We start from the raw sequence: 21,932 nt of genomic DNA, 5'->3' as shown, positions 1-21,932 counted from the left end.
ACGCCGGTGTTTCTGCCCCACACCAGCCTGCTTCCAACCTCTTCAGCATCTGCCATCCCTATCACCATCTCCTTCTCTCCATTTCTCCCTCATCTGTTTATCCAACTTCTCCCACTCAAATACATTGAAATAATTCACCCCAATGCTCCCCTTAGGAGTGAGTCCCACATTCTCCCCCCACATTTCTGTGGGAGCGAGTCCCACATTCACTCCCCCCCCCCCCCACCTCACACTCCCTATAGAAGCGAGTCCCACATTCTGCCTCCGCATTACCCCCTCCCACCCTACACTCCCTGCTGGAGCAAGGCCGCATTCTCCCGCCTCCAAACTCCCTGTGGGAGCATGTCTCACATTCTCCCCACCCCCACTCCCTATGGGAGCGAGTACCACATTTCCCTCCAGCCCACTCCCTTTGGGAATGAATCCCACATTTATACCTCCTGACCACTTTCGAGGGAAAGATGTTTCTTCTGAATTGCATTTGGATTTTTTAGGGAGTGCATTCTATGATCGGCCCCCTGCTCCCACAACTGGAAACATCTTCTCTATGTTTCCCCGATGGAAAACCCTTTCAGAATTTTAAGCACCTTCGATCAGGTCACCCATCAGCTTCATCAAGCATCAAGACCAAAGAGCCTCAGATTGTTTAGTTTCTCCTGATGGCTATAACCTCTCAGTTCTGGCATCATCCATTATAGATCCTATTTGCACCTTCTCCAATGCCTGATTTAATACAAGACCAATGCAATCTCAATCAGAGGCAGCAATATGTTACCAATAACTTACATTTCACACTCAAGGTGACTGAGTTGAACACTTGATGGTTCGTTTGAGGGTAGACACATGTACAGTGGACAATTTGATTGTGATGCCTGTATGAAGGGTTAAAAGTCAGCACTGTGGAAATCTCGTCCCCGCTCTCTATGGTGTCACTCACTGAGGAAGACGGCAGTTGACTCCAGGTCAGTTTGGGAGGGTTATCAGGGCACGTGTGGAGGGCTTTGCAGATGATGTGTACCAGTGTCCCTTCCTTTATATCCTCTGGGAGTAACATCTTGGGACGGTCAGGAGCATCTGTAAAATGGGAAGAGCCAGATGTTAGCATCCATTAGAAGGATGTTGGGGTTGGTTCTATGGCATTCCGTCAGAATTCAGAATCTTAAAAACTCAAGGACTTTCAGCCCATCCACTCCGTGCTGGCTTGCCCTGTAGAGCAATCCAGTTAGTCCCATTCTCCTGCTCTCTTCCCGTCATTCTATGAGTTTATTTCGCTCAAGCATCCATCCAATTTTCTTTTGAAATCACTGACAATAACCCCTTCCATTCCACCTTCAGCTCCGCCATTCAGTATAATCATGGCTGATCACCCAGCTCATCCCCTGTTCCTCATTTTCTCCCCCATACCCTTTAATCCCTTTAGCCCTTATTATCATATCTGACACCTTCTTGGAAACATTCCATGTTTTGGCCTCAACTACTTTCCGTGATAGAGAATTACACAGACTCTCCACTCTCTGGGTAAAGGCATTTCTCCTCATGTCAGTCCTAAATATTTTACCTTCTTTGCTTAGATTGCCACCTTTTGATTGTGTACTACCCTGGTCATTGGGAACATCCTTCCTGTGTTTACCCTGTCTAGTCCTGTCAGAATTTTTAAATTTTCTTTGATATCCCCTCACCTCCCCAACTCATTCTTCCAAACTCCTGTCTTTCCTCACAAACCCCCCCTCTGTATCTCTTCCACAGAAGCTTCAATCTGTCTCCCCTGGTCCTTGTATCATCAGTCACCCGTTACACAGTGATTCTGCTGTGTAGATTCTTCTACATAGATTCTCCTCTCTAGATTCTCCTCTCTAGATTGTCCTGGGTCGTCTTTTCTCCAGTCTTCTGCTGCACAAAATTCTTATAAACAGGTACCTTTCAGAGAGATATTCTGCTAGCAGTCTGTGTTCATTGGTGCTCTTTGCCACTCTCCTCCTAACTGTTCAAGATGTCTGATTTTATACCCCAAAACATTGGACCATTTCATTGGTTTGATGTCATTCAAAACAGTAAAATTCAACTTTGATCAGATTTTGGTATCTAGGGCATAATTTAAACTGGCCGAATTTGAATTTGTTTTGTACCATGGTAACGCAGCATCAGCTGTTTGTGTCAACCAAATGTTACATTTTTAAATCTTCCAGCACACTCTGAGCCTCTCTAGGTCCGTGCCAGCTACCACTCTGTCTTAAAGGTACAGTACAGATCTACACCTTCATAACAATGGAAACAGCTTTCCTTTGTTTCCCTGATGTAAACCTGTCCTCAATCTGCACCACCTTGGTCAGACTGCCCCCAGTCTCCTTCACTGTGAGGGGAACAGCTCTAGCTTCTTCACCTGAAACCTGTCACAAAAATCCCTGCTCCCGGGAACCATTTGGTCAATCTCTCCAGCACCATTTCCAGAGCCTTTGCATCTTTATTGTAGTGACTGGGAGCTCAGGTCAGTACTGAACTGGAGCTTGAACCATCCACTTCTAACCGTGCAGCGATCTCTCTCTGCACTCACCCCAAGTTCAGGTTCAAAGCAGAAGGGACCCATGTACTGTTTCAACCACTTTATTAGTGTAATCTTTCAAAATGGGTATGTCTGTCTGTCCAACTACAATTGTTTGTTGTCTGTTTTCTTTCTTTGTTAGTGCTATCAAAGTACATCACTCCACACTTCTCAGCACTGAACTGACCCTGCCATTTCTCTGCCCAGATCACTGCTCCCTTGCACAGTTCTCCTTGAATCTCTCTTCCTGGTGACCAACCACGGTGGCAAGGTCTGTATGATTTTCAAAACTTCAAATTCAGTTCCACTGAATGGTGAAAATGTTCAAAATAGCAATAGTCTCTCCTCTTCTGAATCTCCAAGTCCCTCCACACAGACCTCCTCTGGTTCACAAGCAGTGATATGGCAAATGCGGGAGCCAATATAACTGGCAATTATTAGACTCATCTACCGACCTGTCAATAATACAGAAATCCCTCAGTACTGACCTTCTAACAGTGCAGCCTTCCCTGAGTGCTGACCCTCTGACAGCGCAGCACTTCCTCAGTAGCTACCCTCTGACAGTGCGGCACTCTCTCAACACTGACCTTCCCACAGTGCAGTGCTCCCTCTGCATTGACCCTCCAACAGTGCTGCACTCCCTTAGCATTGACTCTCTGACAGTGCGGCATACCCTCAGCATTGATCCTCTGACGGTGTGGTGCACGCTCAGCACTGACCCTCTGACATGTGTGGTGCTCGCTCAGCATTGACCCTCCGACAGTGTGGTGCTCCCTCAGCATTGACCCTCTGACATGCAGCACTTGCTCAGTACTGACCCTCCAACAGTGCGGTGCTCCCTCAGTACTGACCCTCCAACAATGCAGCGGTCCCTCAGCACTGACCCTCCGACAATGCAGCAGTCCCTCAGCACTGACCCTCTGACAGTATGGCATTCCGCCAGCACTGACCCTCTAACTGTGCTGCATTTTCACTGTACTGGCCCTCCAACAGTGCGGCACTATGCCAGTAGTGACCATCTGACAGTGCAGCATCCTGTGAACAAATCAGTGAGATATCTCCTGCAGTGAGACCTGAACACACAACTTTCAGTCTGACCCATACCCCAATGGATTGTTACAGGGATTGGGGCTTACCTAGAACCTGTAGCTGGATTGGTTTTGTGAAGGTGTGATCATCAAATCCCTTCACATCCACATAAAAGTAATAGTTGTCACTGTCTTCAGGTCTGAGGTTATCAATCTTCAAGGAGCAATCCTTCTGCTCCAAGTCCCCAATTATATCTGTGCGTCCAACAAAGATGGACATCCTATAATTGGGATCTTTGCTGTAGGCGATAGTGTATTTCCATGAGTACCAGTACTTAAACCAAGCTCCGTGCACGGCCTTGTAAGTGTGGGACGGAAAGTCAAATGTACAAGGTATAACCACACACGACCCACTGATGGCCTTTCGATCTGAAGTTGTCATTGTCCATTCTTCTGTCGCCACATCTGAGTAAGAGAGACAGAGAGATAGGGAGAGGTATAGGGCATTACACAACCAATTATCATTGAATTAGGAGACAGAGTACAGAGGAGGCTAACATGGATAACAGCAAATTAGTGTGAATGAATATCTGAATCTGGAACAGAAGTTGGCCATTCAGCCCCTTGATCCTGTTCCACCATTCAATAAGGTCATGCCTGATCTGTTTATGTTTAGAATTCCACATTCCCAACTATCCCAATAACCGCTGATTCCCCAGCCCAACAAGAATCCACCCCGCCTTAAAAATATTTACAGTTCCCACTTGTACCATTGCCTGAGGCAATGAGTTCCAAAGTCACATACATGTTCTGTTTTAAAATGGCAAATTTAGCACAGAGCCATAAAAGTGGATAAATCCCCAAGACCTGATCTAGTGTATCCCAGGGTGCTGTGGGAAGTTAGGGAGGAATTTGCAGTGCTCATTCGGAAATAGCCACGGGTATCATCTATAGCCACGGGTGAGGTGCAGGGTGACTGGACAGTGCCATTGTTTAAGCAAGGCTGCAAGGAAAAGCCTGGGAACGATAGACCTGTGGGTGGTGGCTAAGTTGTTGGTGGTGATTTTGAAAGTTGGGATTTAGATGCATTTGGAGAGGCAATGAATGATTAGGGACAGACAGCATGCTTCTGTGTGAGGGAAATCGTGTCTCACCCACTTGATTGAGTTTTTGAGGAAGTAACAAAGAAGTTGATGAGGGCAGAGCAATAGACATTGTTTACTTGGACTTAGTAAAGCCTTTGACAAGGTTCTGCATGATAGACTAATTAGTAAATTTGGATCACATGAGATTCAGGGTGAGTTTGCCAATGGGAAAGAAAATCGGCTTAACAGCAGGAGATAGAGAGTGGTGGTGGACGGTTGTTTTTCGGGCTGGAGATCTGAGACCAGTGGTGTTCCACAGGGATTGGTGTTGGATCCCCTTATGTTTGTCATGGATGAGAATATAAAAGGCATGGTTAGTAAGTTTGTGATGACACCAAAGCTGGTGGCATCATTAATAGTGAAGATGGCTGTCTAAGATTCCAAAGTGATCCTGATTGATTGAGTCAATGGTCTGAAGAGTAATAGATGGAGTTTAACTGGATAGATATGAGGTATTGCATTTTGGTAAAACCAACAAGGGCAAGTGTCATACAATAATTGTAGGGCCTTGGGTAGAGTTGTAGAACAGAGGGACCTACAGGTTCAGATGCATAATTCTTTGAAGTTTGCATCACATGTAGACAGGGTAGTTAAGAAGATGTATACTATGCTTGCCTTCATTGCTCAGACCTTTGAGTATAGGAGTTGGGAATTCATGTTGAGGTTGTAAAGGACATTGGTGAGGCCTTTTCTGTAGTACTGTGTGCCATTCTGGCTGCCTTGTTATAAGAACATCAGAAATAGTAGCAGGAGTAGGCCATCTCCACAGTTCAGTAAGATCACGGTTGATCTTTTCGTGGACTCAGCTCCACGTACTCGCCTGCTCACTAGAATCCTTAATTCCTTTACTGTTCAAAAATCTAAGTTTGCCTTAAAAAAAAAATCAGTGAGGCAACCACAACTTCTTCACTGGGCAGGGAATTCCACAGATTTCGGTGAAAATGTTCCTCCTCAATGCAATCCTAAATTGGCTCCCCCTTACTTTGAGGCTGTGCCCCCTAGTTCTGGTTACACCCACCAGTGGACTCAACCTCCCTGCTTCTTTCCTATCTATTCCTTTCATAATTTTATATCTTTCTAAACTCCAGTGAGCATAGTTCCGGTCTACTCAATCTCTCCTCATAAGCCAACCCTCTTAATTCCGGACTCAATCTGGTGAACCTCCTCTGCACCCCACTTCAGTGCCAGTACATACTTTCTCAAATAATGAGGTCAAAGCTTTACACAGTACTCCAGGTGTGGCCTCACCAGCACACTATACAGCTGCAGCACGGACTCTCTATTTTAAACTCTATTTGTCTCGCAATGAAGGACAATATTCTATTTGCCTTCTTGATTACCTGCTCCACCTGCAAACCAACTTCTTCATGATTCATGCAGAAGACACCCAAGCCTCTCTGCACAGGAGCATGCTGCAATTTTTTACCATTTAACTAATAGTCCATTTTGTCATTATTCCTACCAAAATGGATGGCCTTTACCAACATTGTACTCATTGACCAGAGCCTTGTCCATAACCCACTGCAGCGTTTCAGTGTCCTCTGCGCACTTTGCTCGACTACTTATCTCAGTGTCACCTGCGAGCTTTGACACACTACACTTGGTCCCCAACTCTAAATCATCTTTGTAAATTGTAAACAATTGAGGTCTCAATACTGATCTCTGACGCACACCACTAGCCACTGATCTCCAATCAGGGAAAAAAAAACATCCATTTATCTGGGGAAGAATATTATTAAGCTGAAGAAGGTTCAGAAAAGATTTACCAGGATGTTGCTCGGAATGGAAGAGAGCGGCTGGATAGCCTGGGACTTTTATCACTGGAGTGTAGGAAGTTGAGGGATGATCTTAAAGAGGTTTGTAAAATCATGAGGTGTATAGATAAAGTGAATGGCACGTGTCTTTACCCAATGGTGGGAGATTTCAAGAATAGGTGGCATATTTTTAAGGGATGAGGCTAAAGATTTAAAAAAGACATGGGGGCAACGTTTTTACACAAAGAGTGGTCTGTATGTGGAATGAACTTCCAGAGGAAGTGTGGTTGCAGGTACAGTTACAACATTTAAAAGACATTTGGATAATTACATGAATAAAAAATGTTTGGAGGGGCATGAGCCAAGTGCAGGCAGTTGGGACTGGTTGAGTTTGGGATAATAGCCAGCATGGACCGGTTAGACCAAAGGGTTTGTTTCCCTACTGTGTGACTCTAAAAGGATACATCCTTGCCACATCCAATCTGAAAAGACCTTTCAGGATCTAATAAAGTGCCGGTCTTTTGAGCCAAGTGAAAAGTGTTTATTCAGATTTAATTGGCAGTGTTTGGTATGCTTTCCTTTATTGGTCAGAGTATTGAGTACAGGAGTTGGGAGGTCATATTGCGGCTGTACAGGACATTGGTTAGGCCGCTGTTGGAATATTGTGTGCAATTCTGGTCTCCTTCCTATCGGAAAGATGTTGTGAAACTTGAAAGAGTTCAGCAAAGATTTACAAGGATGTTGCCAGGGTTGGAGGATCTGAGCTACAGGGAGAAGTTGAATAGGCTGGGACTGTTTTCCCTGTAGCACCGGAGGGTGAGGGGTGACCTTATAGAGGTTTACAAAATCATGAGGGGCATGGATAGGGTAAATAGACAGGGAATGAAGGAGTCCAGAATTAGAGGGCATAGGTTTAGGTTGAGAGGGGAAAGATATAAAAGAGACCTAAGGGGCAATTTTTTCACGCAGAGGGTGGTACCTGTATGGAATGGGCTGCCAGAGGAAGTGGTGGTGGAGGCTTGTACAATTGCAACATTTAGAAGGCATCTGGATAGGTTATGAAAAGGAAATGTTTAGAGGGATATGTGCCGGGTGGTGGCAGGTGGGACTAGATTTGTTTGGGATATCTGGTCGGCGTGGACGCATTTGAACAAAGGGTCTGTTTCCGTGCTATATGTCTCTATGACTCGAAAGCAGATTAAAGGGTGTCAGCCTCTGGAAGAGGCACTGTTTAAAAAAAAAATCAAAATTGAAATCAACAAAATTCAAAACAGTGTTGTTTCTTTGGAGTTGAAGAATGGAATGCACTTGTGCCATAGTATAGACAGTCTGCAGTAAGGCTGTGGACACTGTCTTTATGTACTTAATGAGAAGGCAAACACAATATCAGATTTTATTGAAAAAGAGATGTAGTGCAACCATTTTGCAACAGTTGTATAGGACACTGGTTGCTGCATACCTCACTGACATGCTTAATCTTGCTATTTAAGGACAGACAGATATCTGTCTGGGAGGTTGGGGGTGGGGGGTGGAGGGTGTCAGTCACCAGAGGGAGACAGATTGGAGAGAATCAGGAAAAGAATGGGAGGAGGGGGAGGGAGAGGAGGAGAATTGGTTTTTTGACTCAACAAGTTTTTGTACTCTGAGTTCCTTTGTCTGAAAGGAAGTGGGAGTACATTCAGTAGGAACCTTTGAAAACAGTGGTGTCAGTGAAATACTGCAGGGGGAAGAGATTGCAAGGACAGTGCAGGGTGGGGAGGGTGGTAAGCATGAGAAGACTGAAGCTAAGTGGAGAGATCTTTCAAAGAGCCAGCCAGGCATGATGGCCTGAATCATGTCCTTTTGGCGAGATTAGGTAATAATTGCTTCGTACCTGACAGCAATCTGAGAGTTATCAATACCACAGCCATTCTTCCCATCTTCAGTTCCTCACCTAAACAAAAAAAAGAGACATTTTAATAAAATACTTCATCAAACACAACAACCAGTGTTCAAGTACACATTTTACAGAGTTAAAGTTTTGAGTTATCACTATCTCTTTCTTTCTGTCACTCCCTCTGTCTGTCTTTCTCTCTCTCCCTGTCAATTGCTGTTCTTTCTCTGTCTCTTTCATCTCTCTCTCTTTCATGGTTTCTGTTTTTTCTAATTTGTCTGTCTCTATCTTTCTCACCATCCATCTGTTTCCCTCTCGATTTCTTTCTGTCTCCACTCACTTTCTCTGCCTCTCTCTAATTTCTTCTCTATCTTGGTTTTCTGTCTCTGTTTTCTCCCGCTGTCTCTATCTCTTCCACCGTTTCTTTGTTTCTTCTTCTCTTTTGTAATCTGTAGCCCTCAAACTGTCTCTCACTAGCTCTCTCCCTCACAATTTGTGTCTCTCTTAGACTTAAACCCGCTTCTGTCTCTGACTTACTGTGTCCAACTTGCTTTGTCTCCTGTTCTCTTTTGATTTTGCTCTTTCTCTCTCTTGCTCCTCCTGCATCAGATTACGGCCAGGTTGGGACTTCACCTCAAAGCTCAGGCTGACATCCTCCAGTATTAAGAAGGACTGCCGTGTTGTCAGAGGTTCAGTAATGAGGGCGAACCACACTGTCGGAGGATCAGTGCTGAAGGGGTACCACACTGTCAGAGAGTGCCGCAGTATAGGAGGATCAGTGCTGAGGCAGTGCCTAGATATTGATATAACTAATAACTTGAATACTGCTCTCAGAGTATTTTCTCCAGAAATGGGTGGAGGTTTCATTTCCTGAGAAACCAGCTGATGAAACCTGTTTTTGAATAATGTGAGCTTGATTGAGGAACGGGCTGTTTTTGGAGACATTACTTTCAATGGAGTAGCGCAGCTAGTAGAATTGAGGATGATTTCCAAATGGCAATTTGAACATGCCTGTTAGTACAATGACTAAGAATCGCTCAGTAGTCACTGAGGAACTTCATGTTCACAATATTACACAATCAGCAACCAGCCATCCTCATTTGATCTAACCTCCTTGGTAATGTGGTCTCCTCCTCCAATTTCTCCTGCACAGCAAATATTTCTCCCGAGGTCCAGGAGCAATACTGGGAACATTTCTCTCAGTTGCTGATCTCAGAGCCTCTGGAGGCAGATAACACGGGATATTGCTCCTCCTGAATCCAGTTCCACTGTCATATGGACTCCATTTCCACTTAACTGACTCCAGAAAAGGCAATTAGGGGCAAGCACTATTGTTTACCAGGAACTCAACTTTATTAAAAATTTATTCTCGGGAGGGGTGCATTTACGGAAGATTGGTACTGAGGGAGTGCCGCACTGTCGAAGGATTGGTACTGAGGGAGCGCTGCACTGTCAGAGGGTCAGTTTTGAGGGAGTGGAGCACAATCTGAGGGTCAGTACTAAGGAGTGCTGCATTGTCGAAGGGTCAGTGCTGAGGGGCTGCCGCACTGTCGGAGGGTCAGTGCTGAGGGAGTGCTGCACTGTCGGAGGGTCAGTGCTGAGGGAGGGCCGCACTGTCAGAGGGTCAGTGCTGAGGGAGTACTGCACTGTCGGAGGGTCAGTGCTGAGGGAGCGCCGCACTGTCAGAGGGTCAGTGCTGAGGGAGTGCCGCACTGTCGGAGGGTCAGTGCTGAGGGAGTGCTGCACTGTTGGAGGATCAGTGCTGAGGGAGCGCCGCACTGTCAGAGGGTCAGTGCTGAGGGAGCACCGCACTGTCGGAGGGTCAGTGCTGAGGGAGTGCCGCACTGTCGGAGGGTCAGTGCTGAGGGAGTGCCGCACTGTCGGAAGGTCAGCGCTGAGGGAGTACTGCACTGTCGGAGGGTCAGTGCTGAGGGAGTACCACACTGTTGGAGGGTCAGTGCTGAGGGAGCACCGCACTGTCGGAGGGTCAGCGCTGAGGGAGTACTGCACTGTCAGAGGGTCAGTACTGAGGGAGTACTGCACTGTTGGAGGGTCAGCACTGAGGGAGTGCCGCACTGTCGGAGGGTCAGCGCTGAGGGAGTACTGCACTGTCGGAGGGTCAGCGCTGAGGGAGTGCTGCACTGTCGGAGGAACAGTGCTGAAGGAATGTCGCATTGTTGCAGGGTCAGTGCTGAGGGAGTACCACACTGTCAGAGGGTCAGTGCTCACGGAGTGCTGCACTGTCAGAGGGTCAGTACTGAGGGAGTGTTACATTGTCAGAGAATCAGTGCTGTGGGGGTGCTGAACTGTTCATTGAGTGTCATAAAAGACCAAATTCTATAAAGATACTTGCCACTATCCTCTAAATCTAATTAAGAAATATGGATTGCTTATCCCACCTTTTCAATACAGCCTTCCAAAAGTGGAAAAGGATATGACTCAGACTTTACAACTGCATTGCCGTTGCAATAGTCCACGCATAGTCATTGGGTACCATCTATGTTTTTTGCAGTGTGCAGTAATGTAAAAGGAGGCAGAATGTGGTGGAATAGCACCTAAAGAGAAACAGCTAAAATACAGTAGTATTCTCAAAGGAGCACTCTTTATTGGCCAATATTGAAATAATCTGCTTTTAGCTTTTAAATCTTTTTAAGAGTGTGAACGCAGTCCCCCACTGTGACAAACTTTGCAGTCGAATTTCCTGCTTTTGGGGACATTGCAGGGGTTAGCACACCCAAAGTGCAATGGGGTAGTCTTGTCCTGGGAGAACGTCCTTTTTAATTTCAAGTATGTACTTTATTCATAAAAATACCTTTATATATGTACATAGTTACAAACACAGTCCTGTGATGCACAGTTGCAGATCAAGGAAACAAACACACATTTGAGTTTGACTCTATCCCAAAAAACCAAAGTCCTCACCAACACATACAATACTGTATTTACATACATTTTTAGTTGGAGGGTCTGAAAACTGAATGGATCCCCATTTAACTTCAGCAGAAAGACCCCAGAAGACGGTCTTTCCCCACTGCACCTTGGCAATAGCTTCCCCAAGCTTTAGTGCTTCACTCAGCATGTAGTTCTGAACGTTGGGATATGCCAGTCTGCAACACTTAGTCAGGGTCAACTCCTTGTTCTGGAAGGTCAACAAGTTTCAGGCAGACCAAAGAGCATCTTTCAGTGAGTTGATGGTCCTCCAGGTGTGCATCCCAGGAACAGACCATAGAGCACGGAATCCCATGGCACGGAACTGCTCGGGATGAACCTCGAGACAAAGTACTGCATCTCTCTAGACTTCCTTTACAAAGGCACATTCCAGCAGATGTGTGACGATCTCATCCCCTGCCACCGGAGCTGCTTCAAGGGCAGCGTGTGGTGGTGCAGACCAACCAGGCATGCATGAAGTATCAGGTTGTTGGTTTGCTCGCTGAGCTGGCAGGTTTGATTTCAGACTTTTCATCACCATGCTAGGTAACATCATCAGTGAGACTGTGGTGAAGTGCTGGTGTTCTGTCCTGCTTTCTATTTATGTGTCTTGGTCTGTTAGGGTGGTTGATATCATTTCCGGTTCTTTTTCTCAGAGTTTGGTAAATGGGGTCCAGATCGATGTGTCTATTCATTGAGTTCTGGTTTAAATGCCAGGCCTCTCAGAATTTCCATGCATGTCTCTGTTTAGCGTGTCCAAGGATGGATGCCCATTTAAACAATCATCCCAAAACCCACAAACGTAGCTGCATCAGGACATTACTTAAATGGGCCACAATACATTGCAGCAGCCAGGAGAAGAAAATACAGCATATTCAAGAAGAATAAACACAGTCCACCAATTCTTTAACAGCAAACCCAAACAAAGTAGATAACATGCTCAGAGACTCTAGCTACAATACCATATATCAAAGACATCTTAGAGATGACTACCAGACTACTCTGACCTCTTGGCATCATGGTAACACACAAATTTACCAATACATAGAAAAACAACTACTGATGAACCCAAAGGATCCTATACGAACAACCAGCAAAATGAATGTAATTTACAAAATACCATGCAAGGACTAATAAACACTACATCGGACAGCCAGGCAGGAAACTAGCCACCAGGGCACATGAACACCAACTGGCCACAAAAAAGGCATGGCCCACTATTACTAGTATACTTACATATAAACGAAGAAAGACATCACTTTGACTGGGACAACATATCCATCCTAGGACAGGCTAAACAGAGACACACACACAGGATTTCCTAGAGGACTGTCATTCAAATCAGAACTCAATAAACACATTGATTTGGACCCCATTTACCAATCTCTGAGAAAAAGAACCTGAAATGATATCACCCACCTAAATAGAAAGTGGGACAGAACACCAGCACTTCACCAGAGGATCACTGATGATGTTACCTAACTAACATGGTGGCGAAATGTCTGAAACCAAACCTGCCAGTTCAGCGAGGAAACTTACAACCTGAACCTCAACCTGAGCTACAAATCTTCTCCAAAAGTGTACATGAAGGATCTCACAGGTATTGCCCTTCTCACTGCAGGCCAAGTGATGTCTTGGTGCTCGTTAGATGAGGCATTCTGCCAAATGACTTTGACAGTCTGCTCAGGGAACCACATGACAGGATCTATTCTCTCCTTTTCCCTCAGGGTCTTTGGATCCTACGTGTTGACTGCTTCCTGATGAACTTATGGTTGATTTGTTTTTTTTTGCAAATTTCTCCATGAAGGACTTATGATATAGAATGGTCTTGGAGCATTCCGCGGCATCGAGGCCAGTCCCATCTTTGCAACAGCGGGGACAGGTAGAACCTCAGTATGTAGTGACACTTGGTATTTGCCTATCAAGGATCACACTCAAAGTGGCCATTAGGATGAGGGTAGATTATTGCCCTACCCCCCCCCCCGCCCCCCTTATTGATAGCTTTGTGCAGGCAGTCCCTGCAGATCCGGTCTATCTTAGACCTCCAGATGAACTGGAAGATGGTTCAGGTGACTGTAATGGTGCAGGTTCTGGGAATAGGCCAGCCCTGCGCTATATGCAACAACAGAGAGAGTGCCTCACATTTGATGACCAGGTTTTTACCCATAATGGAGAGGGAGCCGTGCTCCCAAAAGACTAGTTTCTGCTTCACTTTGGTGCTGCACTTCTCTGAAAAATTTTCACATGCCTCAGCCCCTCCAAACCATAGTCCCAGCATCTTCAGGTAACCTGTCCTGATGGTGGAGGGGATAAAGGATTGGTCAGCCCAGTTCCCAAAGAACATTGCTTAGCTCTTGCCTTGATTTTCTTTGACTCCCGAGGCCAGTTTGGAATGGTCACAGATTCCAATGAGTCTGTGCTTTGACAGCGGATCTGAGCAGAAATGGTGACATCAATCATGTACAGGGAGGCTTGGAGCTGCTGGCCCTCGCTGCCTGGAAAAGTCACCCTCTTGGGCTCACAATCTTTCTGATGTACTCAGCAAAGGGCTCTATGCAACACACAAACAAGGCAGGAGAGAGTGGGCAGCCCTGCCTGACTCCAGATCTGATCGACAAGCTTCCTGATTCCTACCCATTGAGACTGCACTAACAATGTTGTGGCAAGCAATTGGATCCAATTGTGTATTCCCTTCCCAGACCCCATTTTGGAGAGTACATTCCACATGTACATGTGCTATATCCTGTAAAAGGCCTTCTCCTGGTCCAGGTCGATGAGGCAAGTGTCCACTCCCTCTATCCTACAAATAGGCAATTGTATCCCTGAGGAGCACAAGGCTTTCAGAGATCGTCCTGCCAACTACAGCACAGGTTCGGTCAGGGTGAATCACTGATCCCAGAGCAGACCTGACACGTTTAGTGATGACTTTAGACAGAGTTTTGTCATTTGCATTCAGCATGAAATTAGTCACCAATTTCAAATCTCCTCCCTCCTGCTTGTGGAAGATGGTGATGTTATAGTGGGAGCTGCTGCAGAATGGCCAGCCACTCACTCTTTACTAACGGGGCTTATATATTAATTAATCTTGGGAATGTTGCTCTATGTAACGTCTGCTACGAGGAGTCGGCCACCCAACACCTCCTTAACCTCGGAGGTAGTGAAGTTGCCTCCTCACAGTAGAGTACCCAGGTAGGAAGAACAATAACCGTTTCCCTTCTCCCCAACCAAATCGAAGGCCCGTTGGCCCATTAGCTTGACCATCTCCTGTAGCTGCTAAGGTGCGGTACCCTACACTCCTGCAGAAACAGGGGATCTGCTTTGACTTTGGCCAGGTAAAGCTAGCGTGGAAACACATTTTACAATACATTTAAAGCTACACATATTAATAAAGGCAATTTTAAAACACATTTTGAGAGTTCATGGAATTACCCATTGACCCATTGTCCATTCACCGGCGATCTTGTCACTGGTGGACTCTCTACATCCTGGTGTTGTAGGGTAACTGTTGAACACTCTCTGCACTGAGGTAGCTGCCATTTTCCTCCCTGGGAGGAAATGTCCGAATTTGGTGTCATTAGGGTGGGAGCAAAACCAGGAAGTTCAGGTTCTGATGGACAGTCATCGAGACTTGAAATTTAGCTTGCTCTTTCTCCATGAATGCTGCCTGACCCATGGTCATTTCAAGCATTTTGGTTTTCAGTTCCGATTCTGAGTCTGACAGAGGCACTGTCGTGCTCTGTTCCTAGTTCTGAATGTTGCTGCTCCCGGTTGCCCAGAGCTGTGATTTCTGAAGGCTGGCTGTCGGGTTTTATCAGACCCCTTGGGACATTGGCTGTTTCTGGATTGGTGGGTATTCCTCTCCTTCTTCCCCATGGTGTGAACCTCTTTTTCTGTTGGTGGCCATCCCTCGGCACACCTTCATCATGAGATGAGTTGCTGGTGTGTCCATCTTGCAGCTGCCTCTTTCCTTTTAGCTATGGGCCTGTGGGGGCCTGACGCATTTTCCGATTCTGGACGTTTCTCACTGTTTATCCATTCTCCCACCTCCTCCCTTTCCTCCTCCTCCATTGACTTTAACACCTCAGGTGGAGGTTGGGTCGGTTGTTGTGCCTCTATACTGGAAAGTCAGTACTGAAGGACAGGCACTGCGGAGGGTAGGTATTGAGGGAGAGCCACACTGTCAGAGGGTCAGTTCAGAGAGGGTGCTGCACTCTTGGAGGGGCATTACTGAGAGAGTTGGAAGATTAGTACTGAGGGAGAGCCACACTGTCAGAGGGTCAATACTGAAGGAATGCAGCACTGTCGGAGGGTCAGTACTGAGAGAATGCCATACTGTTGGAGGGTCAGTGCTGAGTGAATGCCACACTGTCAATGTGGGTCAGTATGAAGGGAGTGTTGCACTGTCAGAAGGTCGGTACTGAGGGAGAGTCGCATTGAGGGTCAGTGCTGAGTGAATGCCACACTGTTAGTGTGGGTCAGTATGAAGGGAGTGTTGCACTGTCAGAAGGTCGGTACTGAGGGAGAGTCGCACTGAGGGTCAGTGCTGAGGGAGCACTGCACTGTTGGAGGGTCAGTACTGAGGGAGAGCCACACTGTCAGTGTGGGTCAGTATGAAGGGAGTGCTGCACTGTCAGAAGGTCGGTACTGAGGGAGAGTCGCACTGAGGGTCCGTGCTGACAGAGCGCCGCACTGTTGGAAGGTCAGCACTGGGAGAGCACCGCACTGTTGGAAGATTAGTACTGAGGGAGAGCCACACTGTCAGAGGGTCAATACTGAGGGAGTGCTGCGCTGTCAGAGGGTCAATACTGAGAGAGTGCTGCACTGTCAGAGGGTCAGTGCTGAGGGAGTGCTGCATTGTCAGAGGGTCAGTGCTGGCATTTCGTCCTTCATTGTGAAAGGGGTTGAGTTTAAAAGTGAGGAGATTATGTTGTAACTGTGCAAGGTGCTGGCGAGGCCACACCTGGCGTACTGTGTGCTGTTTTGTTCTCCTTTCTTGAGAAAGGCACTGGAGGGGGTGCAGAGGAGGTTCACTAGGTTGATTCCAAAGTTGAGGGGCTTGTCTTATGAGGGGAGACTGAGAAGATTGGGATTAAGTTCTTTGGAAATCAGAAGATTGAGGGGGATCTTATAGAAACATATAAAATTATGAAGGGAATCGACAAGATGGAAGTAGAGAGGATGTTTCCACTGGCAGGTGAAACTAGGACAGGAGGTCATAGCCTCAAGATTAGAGGGAGCAGATTCAGGAGTGAATTGAAAAGGAACTTCTTCACCCAGAGGGTTGTTAATCTGTGCAATTCCTTGCTCAGTGAAGTAGTTGACACTACTTCAGTAAATGTTTTTAAAGCGAAGGTAGATTTTTTTTGAATAGTAAAGGAATTAAGGGTTACGATGAGCGGGCAGGTAAGTGGAGCTGAGTCTACGAAAAGATCAGCCATGATCTTATTAAATGATGGATCAGGCTCAAAGGGCCAGATGGCCTACTCCTTATCCTAGTTCTTAAGTTCTTATGTTCTTATTACCTTGCACATCTCTATCAAGTCACTTCTCTTCTTTCTTTTCTCCAGTGTCAAAAGCTCTAGCTCATTCAATCTCTCTTCATTATACAAGTCGGCCAATCCAGGCAGCATCCTGGTAAATCTCCTCTGCCCCCTCTATAAAGCATCTACATTCTTCCTATAATGAGGTGACCAGAACTGGACACAATATTCCAAGTGTGGTCTAACCAGGCTTTTATAGAGTTGCAGCAAAGCCTCTCAGCTCTTAAACTCAATTCTTCTGTTAATGAAAGACAAAACACCATTAACCTTCTTAACAACCCTATCAACTTGAGTAGCAACTTTAAGGGATCTATGTACATGGACACCAAGATCCTGCTGTTCCTCCACACTCCCAAGAATCCTGTCTTTAACCCTGTATTCAGCATTGAAATTCAGTCTTCCAAAATGAGTCACTTCACATTTATCCAGGTTGAACTCGATCTGCCACTTCTCAGTCTAGCTCTGCATCCTGCCAATGTTTTTATGCAGCCTGCAACAGTGCTCAACACTATCTACAACACCACCGACCTTTGTGTCATCAGCAAACTTACTAACCAACCATTTCACTTCTTCATCCAAGTCATTTATAAAAACTACAAAGAGCAGAGGCCCAAGGACAGATCCCTGTGGGACACCACTGGTCACCGACCTCCACTTACCATCCACTACCACTGGCTGTTGTTTGTCGGCCAGCCAATTCTGTATCCAGACAGCCAAATTTCCCTGTATCCCATACCTCCTAACTTTTTGAATGAACCTACCAAGGGGAACCTTATCAAATGCCTTACTGAAATCCATACACCCCACATCCACTGCTCGAATTTCATCAACTTGTCTCGTCACATCCTCAAAGAACTCAATAAGGTTTGTGAGGCACGACCTGCGCTTCACAAAGCTATGATTTGAAATTCTGTGTGTTAGGATTGAGCCCTCCACTGCCACCTGATGAAGGAGCGTTGCTCCGAAAGCTAGTGTGCTTCCAATTAAACCTGTTGGACTATAACCTGGTGTTGTGTGATTTTTAACTTCATAAAGCTAAGCTGACTATCTTTAATCAAACTTTGTTTTTTCAGATAGTCATAAATCCTACCTCGCAGAAACCTTCCAGTACCTTGCTTACCGCAGATGTAAGATTGACCGGTCTGTAATCCCCAGGGATTTCCCTAGTTCCTTTCTTGAACAGAGGAACAACATTCGCCTCCTTCTAGTCAGTCAGTACTACTTCCATGGAGGGTGAGGATGCCAAGATCATCACCAGAGGTGCAGCAATCTCATTCATCACTTCCCATGGTAAACTTGAATATGTTTGGTCTGGCCCTGGGGACTTATCTATCTTGATGCTTCCCAGAATTTCCAGTGCATCCACTTTCTTAATATCAGTCTGTTCAAGCCTATTAGCCTGGTCCACGGTGTTCCCACTATTAACAAGGTCCCCCATCTCATAAATACTGAAGCAAAAAATTCATTGAAGGCCTCCTCTAACTCTTCAGACTCCAGGAACAAGTTCCCTCCACTATCCCTGTTCGGCCCTACCTCTCTCTGGTCATTCTCTTATTCCTCACATACATGTAGAACGCCTTTGGGTTTTCTCTAATCCTTCCCGCCAAGGCATTTTCATGCCCCCACCTAGCTCTCTTCAGTCCGTTTTTGAGTTCTTTCCGAGCTACCCTGTAATCCTGTAAATCTGTGCCAGATCCTTGCTTCATCAACCTTAAGTAAGCTTCCTTCTCCCTTTTGACTAGAAGCTGTGCTGCTCTTGCCATCCACTGTACTGTTCTTTCCTGTCTCAGTGGGACAAAGTTATCCAGCACTCGCAACAAGTGCTTCTTAAACAGCCTTCACATTTTTGTTGTGCATTTCCCATAGAACAAATTTTCCCAATTTATTTTCCATGGCTCCTGTCTAATAGCAGTATAATTTCCCTTCCCCCAGTTAAATACCTTACCATTCTGTCTGTTTCAATCCCTCTCCATGGCCACAGTAAAGGTGAAGCAGTTGTAGTCACTGTCACCGAAATGCTCTCCCACCAAGAGGTCTGACACCTGGCCTGGTTTGTTGCCTAGCACCAAATCCAAAATGCAACACCCTCCCCCCCCCCCCCCCCCCCCCCCGCCCCAGTCAGCCTATCTACATACTGAATCAGAAATCTTTCCTGGACACACCTGACAAAATCAGCTCCATCCAAACTGAGGAGGTTCCAATCAATATTGGGGATGTTGAAGACACCCATAACAATAACTTTGTTACATCTACACCTTTGCAAGATCTGCTGTACAAATCTGTTCTTCCATCTCTCTGCTGCTATTGGGGGGGGTCTATAGATAACACCCAATAAAGTGACTGCTCCTTTCCTGTTCTTGACTTCCACCCATACTGACTCAGTAGACAATCCCTCTTCATCAACCCTCTTTCTCAAGCTGCAATGCACACTCTAATTAACAACACTACTCTCCTCCTCTTTTAAAAAGATCTAAATGATGGAACATTCAGCAACCTTTCCTGCCCCTGTGAAATCCATGTCTCCATTATGGCCACAACATCGAAGTTTGAAGTACTGATCCCTGCTCTAAGTTCATCACTCTTAATTCTGATACTTCTTGCATTGAAACAAGCACACTTTAACCCATCTCTTTGCCCTGTCAATTCTGTATCTTTCCTGACAGACTCTCTGCATTCTTTTTCTGCCTGTTCAACAACTACGCTCTCCCCTGATCTGTCACTCTGGTTCCCATCCCCCTGCCAAACTAATTTAAACCCTCCCAATTTGCTCTAACCATTGGTGCCCCTCCAGTTTAAGTGCAACCCGTCCTTCATGTACAGGTCCCACCTTTCCCAGAAGGTACTCCAATGATCTACGTATCTGAAGCCTCCCCCTCCTGCACCAGGGAGTGGATTACTAATCTCCTGACATTACTACTCTGCTTGTCCTGCTTTTTAACTTCCAACCCAACTCCTTGAAATCACTTTTTAGATCCTCATCCCTTTTCCTAGCTATGTCATTGGTGCCACAACATCTGGCTGCTCACTGTCCTCCTTCAGAATCCTGTTGACTTGATCAGAGACATCACGAACTCTGGCACCTGGGAGGCAGCATACTTTCTGGGAGACCCGTTTGTGACCACAGAATCTCCTGTCCGTTCCTCTAACTGTTGAGTCTCCTACCACTAGCACTTTTCTATTCTCTCCCCTTCCCTTCTGAGCCACAGAGCCAGGCTCAGTGCCAGAGGCCTGGCTGCTATGGCTTTCCCCTGGCAGGTCATGCCCCTCCAACAGTATCCAAAATGGTACACTTATTCTTAAGGGGAATTGCCACAGGGTATCCCTGCACTATCTGCCTGCTCCCATTCCGTCCTGACTGTAACCCATCTACCTTTTTCCTGTACCTGAGGTGAGACTACCTCTCTGTAACTCCTCTCAATTACCCCCACCACCTCCCAAGTGATCTGAAGTTCATCTAGCTCCAGCTCCCTCACACAGTTTCCGAGGAGCTGGAGGTGGGTGCACTTCCTGCAGATGAAGTCAGTGGGGACACTAATGGGGACCCTTACTTCCCACATTCTACAAGAGGAAGACGAGCTTTGCTCACAACGATTATTTTTCTCATGGTGAGATCATTAAGCACCACAATAACCAGAAATGGCAGAAAAGGAGTCTTAATCTGGCCAAAATAAGAAAATGTTAGGCATACGGTTAAAATATGAAATTTTGGTCTTATTCAGCAATACCAAGGCCAGTTGTTAATTAAGTACAAAGATTCCAACAGAAAGTATCAGGGAATGTTCTTCAAACAACTATGAGCGCACAGAATCCCTACTACCACAGCTGCCATTTCCTGTGCACAATATTTGCTCTTCAACTTGTGACAACAGATGGCTGTAAAGTGATCAAAAGTAAATGCAACAGTAAACCATACAGAGCAGTCTGTTGTTATATAAACCAGGACAGTTTTTGTTCGACATACTGGAGTCAACGATGGATAGTTTCTGGAAAAGAAAATGCCAATAATTCAATTGAGTATAACACTGGTGAAATAATTGACAGGTCTGCTGCTGTCATCGCCATCAAGTAATAGGTGACACATTTTGAAAGATCATACTTGCACCGGGCAAAGATTGCAATCGCTACCTGTTAACTGTTCAGAAACGTGAATAGGTAAGACACTTAGACGCCATGACAAAACAACAGTTAGCACAGATTCACTCAGAGATACCACTAGAAATGTTGAAGTGAATCATTTTGTTTTTATGATGACAAATGCCCACAAATGTCACCTAAGAACAATGAATAACAATGAAAGTATGATTTTTATGATCAGTAGCATCAACTCACTGGGCTGTTGTTTTTTTTTTCTAATCATTCATTCCTCAGTAGGCAGATCTTGATATTTGTCTGGTGTCATTTGTAAACCAGACAAGGTCAGAAAGGATATTTCTTTCCAAAAATGATGCTCATGAGCCAAAAATTTGTGAGTGCGTGCAGTGAGGTGAACTCATGTTTCCAAAATGTCATTTGGCATTTGCTTAATCAATCTAGGGACATCATCATTGCACCACCACCTGCCCATTCCCATTTTTGTAGATGACAATTGGCAGAGGGCTAACTCCTCCATCGCCAGACCACAACAAAATGACGGTTGGAGGAAGAGCGCCTCATCTTCCGCCTAGGAACCCTCCAACCACAAGGGATGAACTCGGATTTCACCAGTTTCCTCATTTTCCCTCCCCCCACCTTGTCTCAGTCAAATCCATCGAATTCAGCACCGCCTTCCTAACCTGCAATCTTCTTCCTGACCTCTCCGCCCCCACACCAGTCTGACCTATCACCCTCACCTTGACCTCTTTCCACCTATCACATTTCCGACCTCCCTCCCCCAAGTCCCTCCTCCCTACCTTTTATCTTAGCCTGCTGGACAAACTTTCCTCATTCCTGAAGAAGGGCTTATGCCCGAAACGTCGATTCTCCTGTTCCCTGGATGCTGCCTGACCTGCTGCGCTTTTCCAGCAACACATTTTCAGCTCTGATCTCCAGCATTTGCAGACCTCACTTTCTCCTCAGAGGGCTTAATGAGGCAGACGTGCCTACATCCTGAAGTTAAAAGTTGAAAAGCACTGCTTTTTAGATTCAT

General features: G+C 45.9%; 1 protein-coding gene across 3 annotated transcripts in view; it reads right to left on the bottom strand.

Moving 5' to 3' along the window:
* Window positions 1-21,267, bottom strand: part of LOC122544193 (myelin-associated glycoprotein-like) — a 40,951-nt gene extending 19,684 nt beyond the window's left edge. The window contains exons 1-4 of one of the 3 annotated variants that reach the window (XM_087981046.1): window positions 21,137-21,267; window positions 8,340-8,399; window positions 3,676-4,032; window positions 787-1,074 (exon numbers count right to left, since the gene is read on the bottom strand). In XM_087981046.1, coding sequence (XP_087837172.1) covers window positions 787-1,074; window positions 3,676-4,032; window positions 8,340-8,399; window positions 21,137-21,164 — 733 coding nt within the window. In that variant the 5' untranslated portion in view covers window positions 21,165-21,267. Of the gene's footprint in view, window positions 1-786; window positions 1,075-3,675; window positions 4,033-8,339; window positions 8,400-8,876; window positions 9,088-21,136 lie in introns of those variants that run through there. The other 2 variants (XM_087981047.1, XM_087981048.1) reach the window with 2 other exon arrangements.
* Between the last annotated feature and the right edge of the window lie 665 nt (window positions 21,268-21,932).

The sequence above is a fragment of the Chiloscyllium plagiosum genome, unplaced genomic scaffold (assembly GCF_037043375.1).
Source record: "Chiloscyllium plagiosum isolate Xiang-an unplaced genomic scaffold, Cpla_swu_hap1 HiC_scaffold_38, whole genome shotgun sequence".
NCBI classification, from domain to species: domain Eukaryota; kingdom Metazoa; phylum Chordata; class Chondrichthyes; order Orectolobiformes; family Hemiscylliidae; genus Chiloscyllium; species Chiloscyllium plagiosum.
The sequence above is the reverse complement of the archived record's forward strand: the minus strand, read 5'-3'. Positions and strand labels throughout refer to the sequence as shown.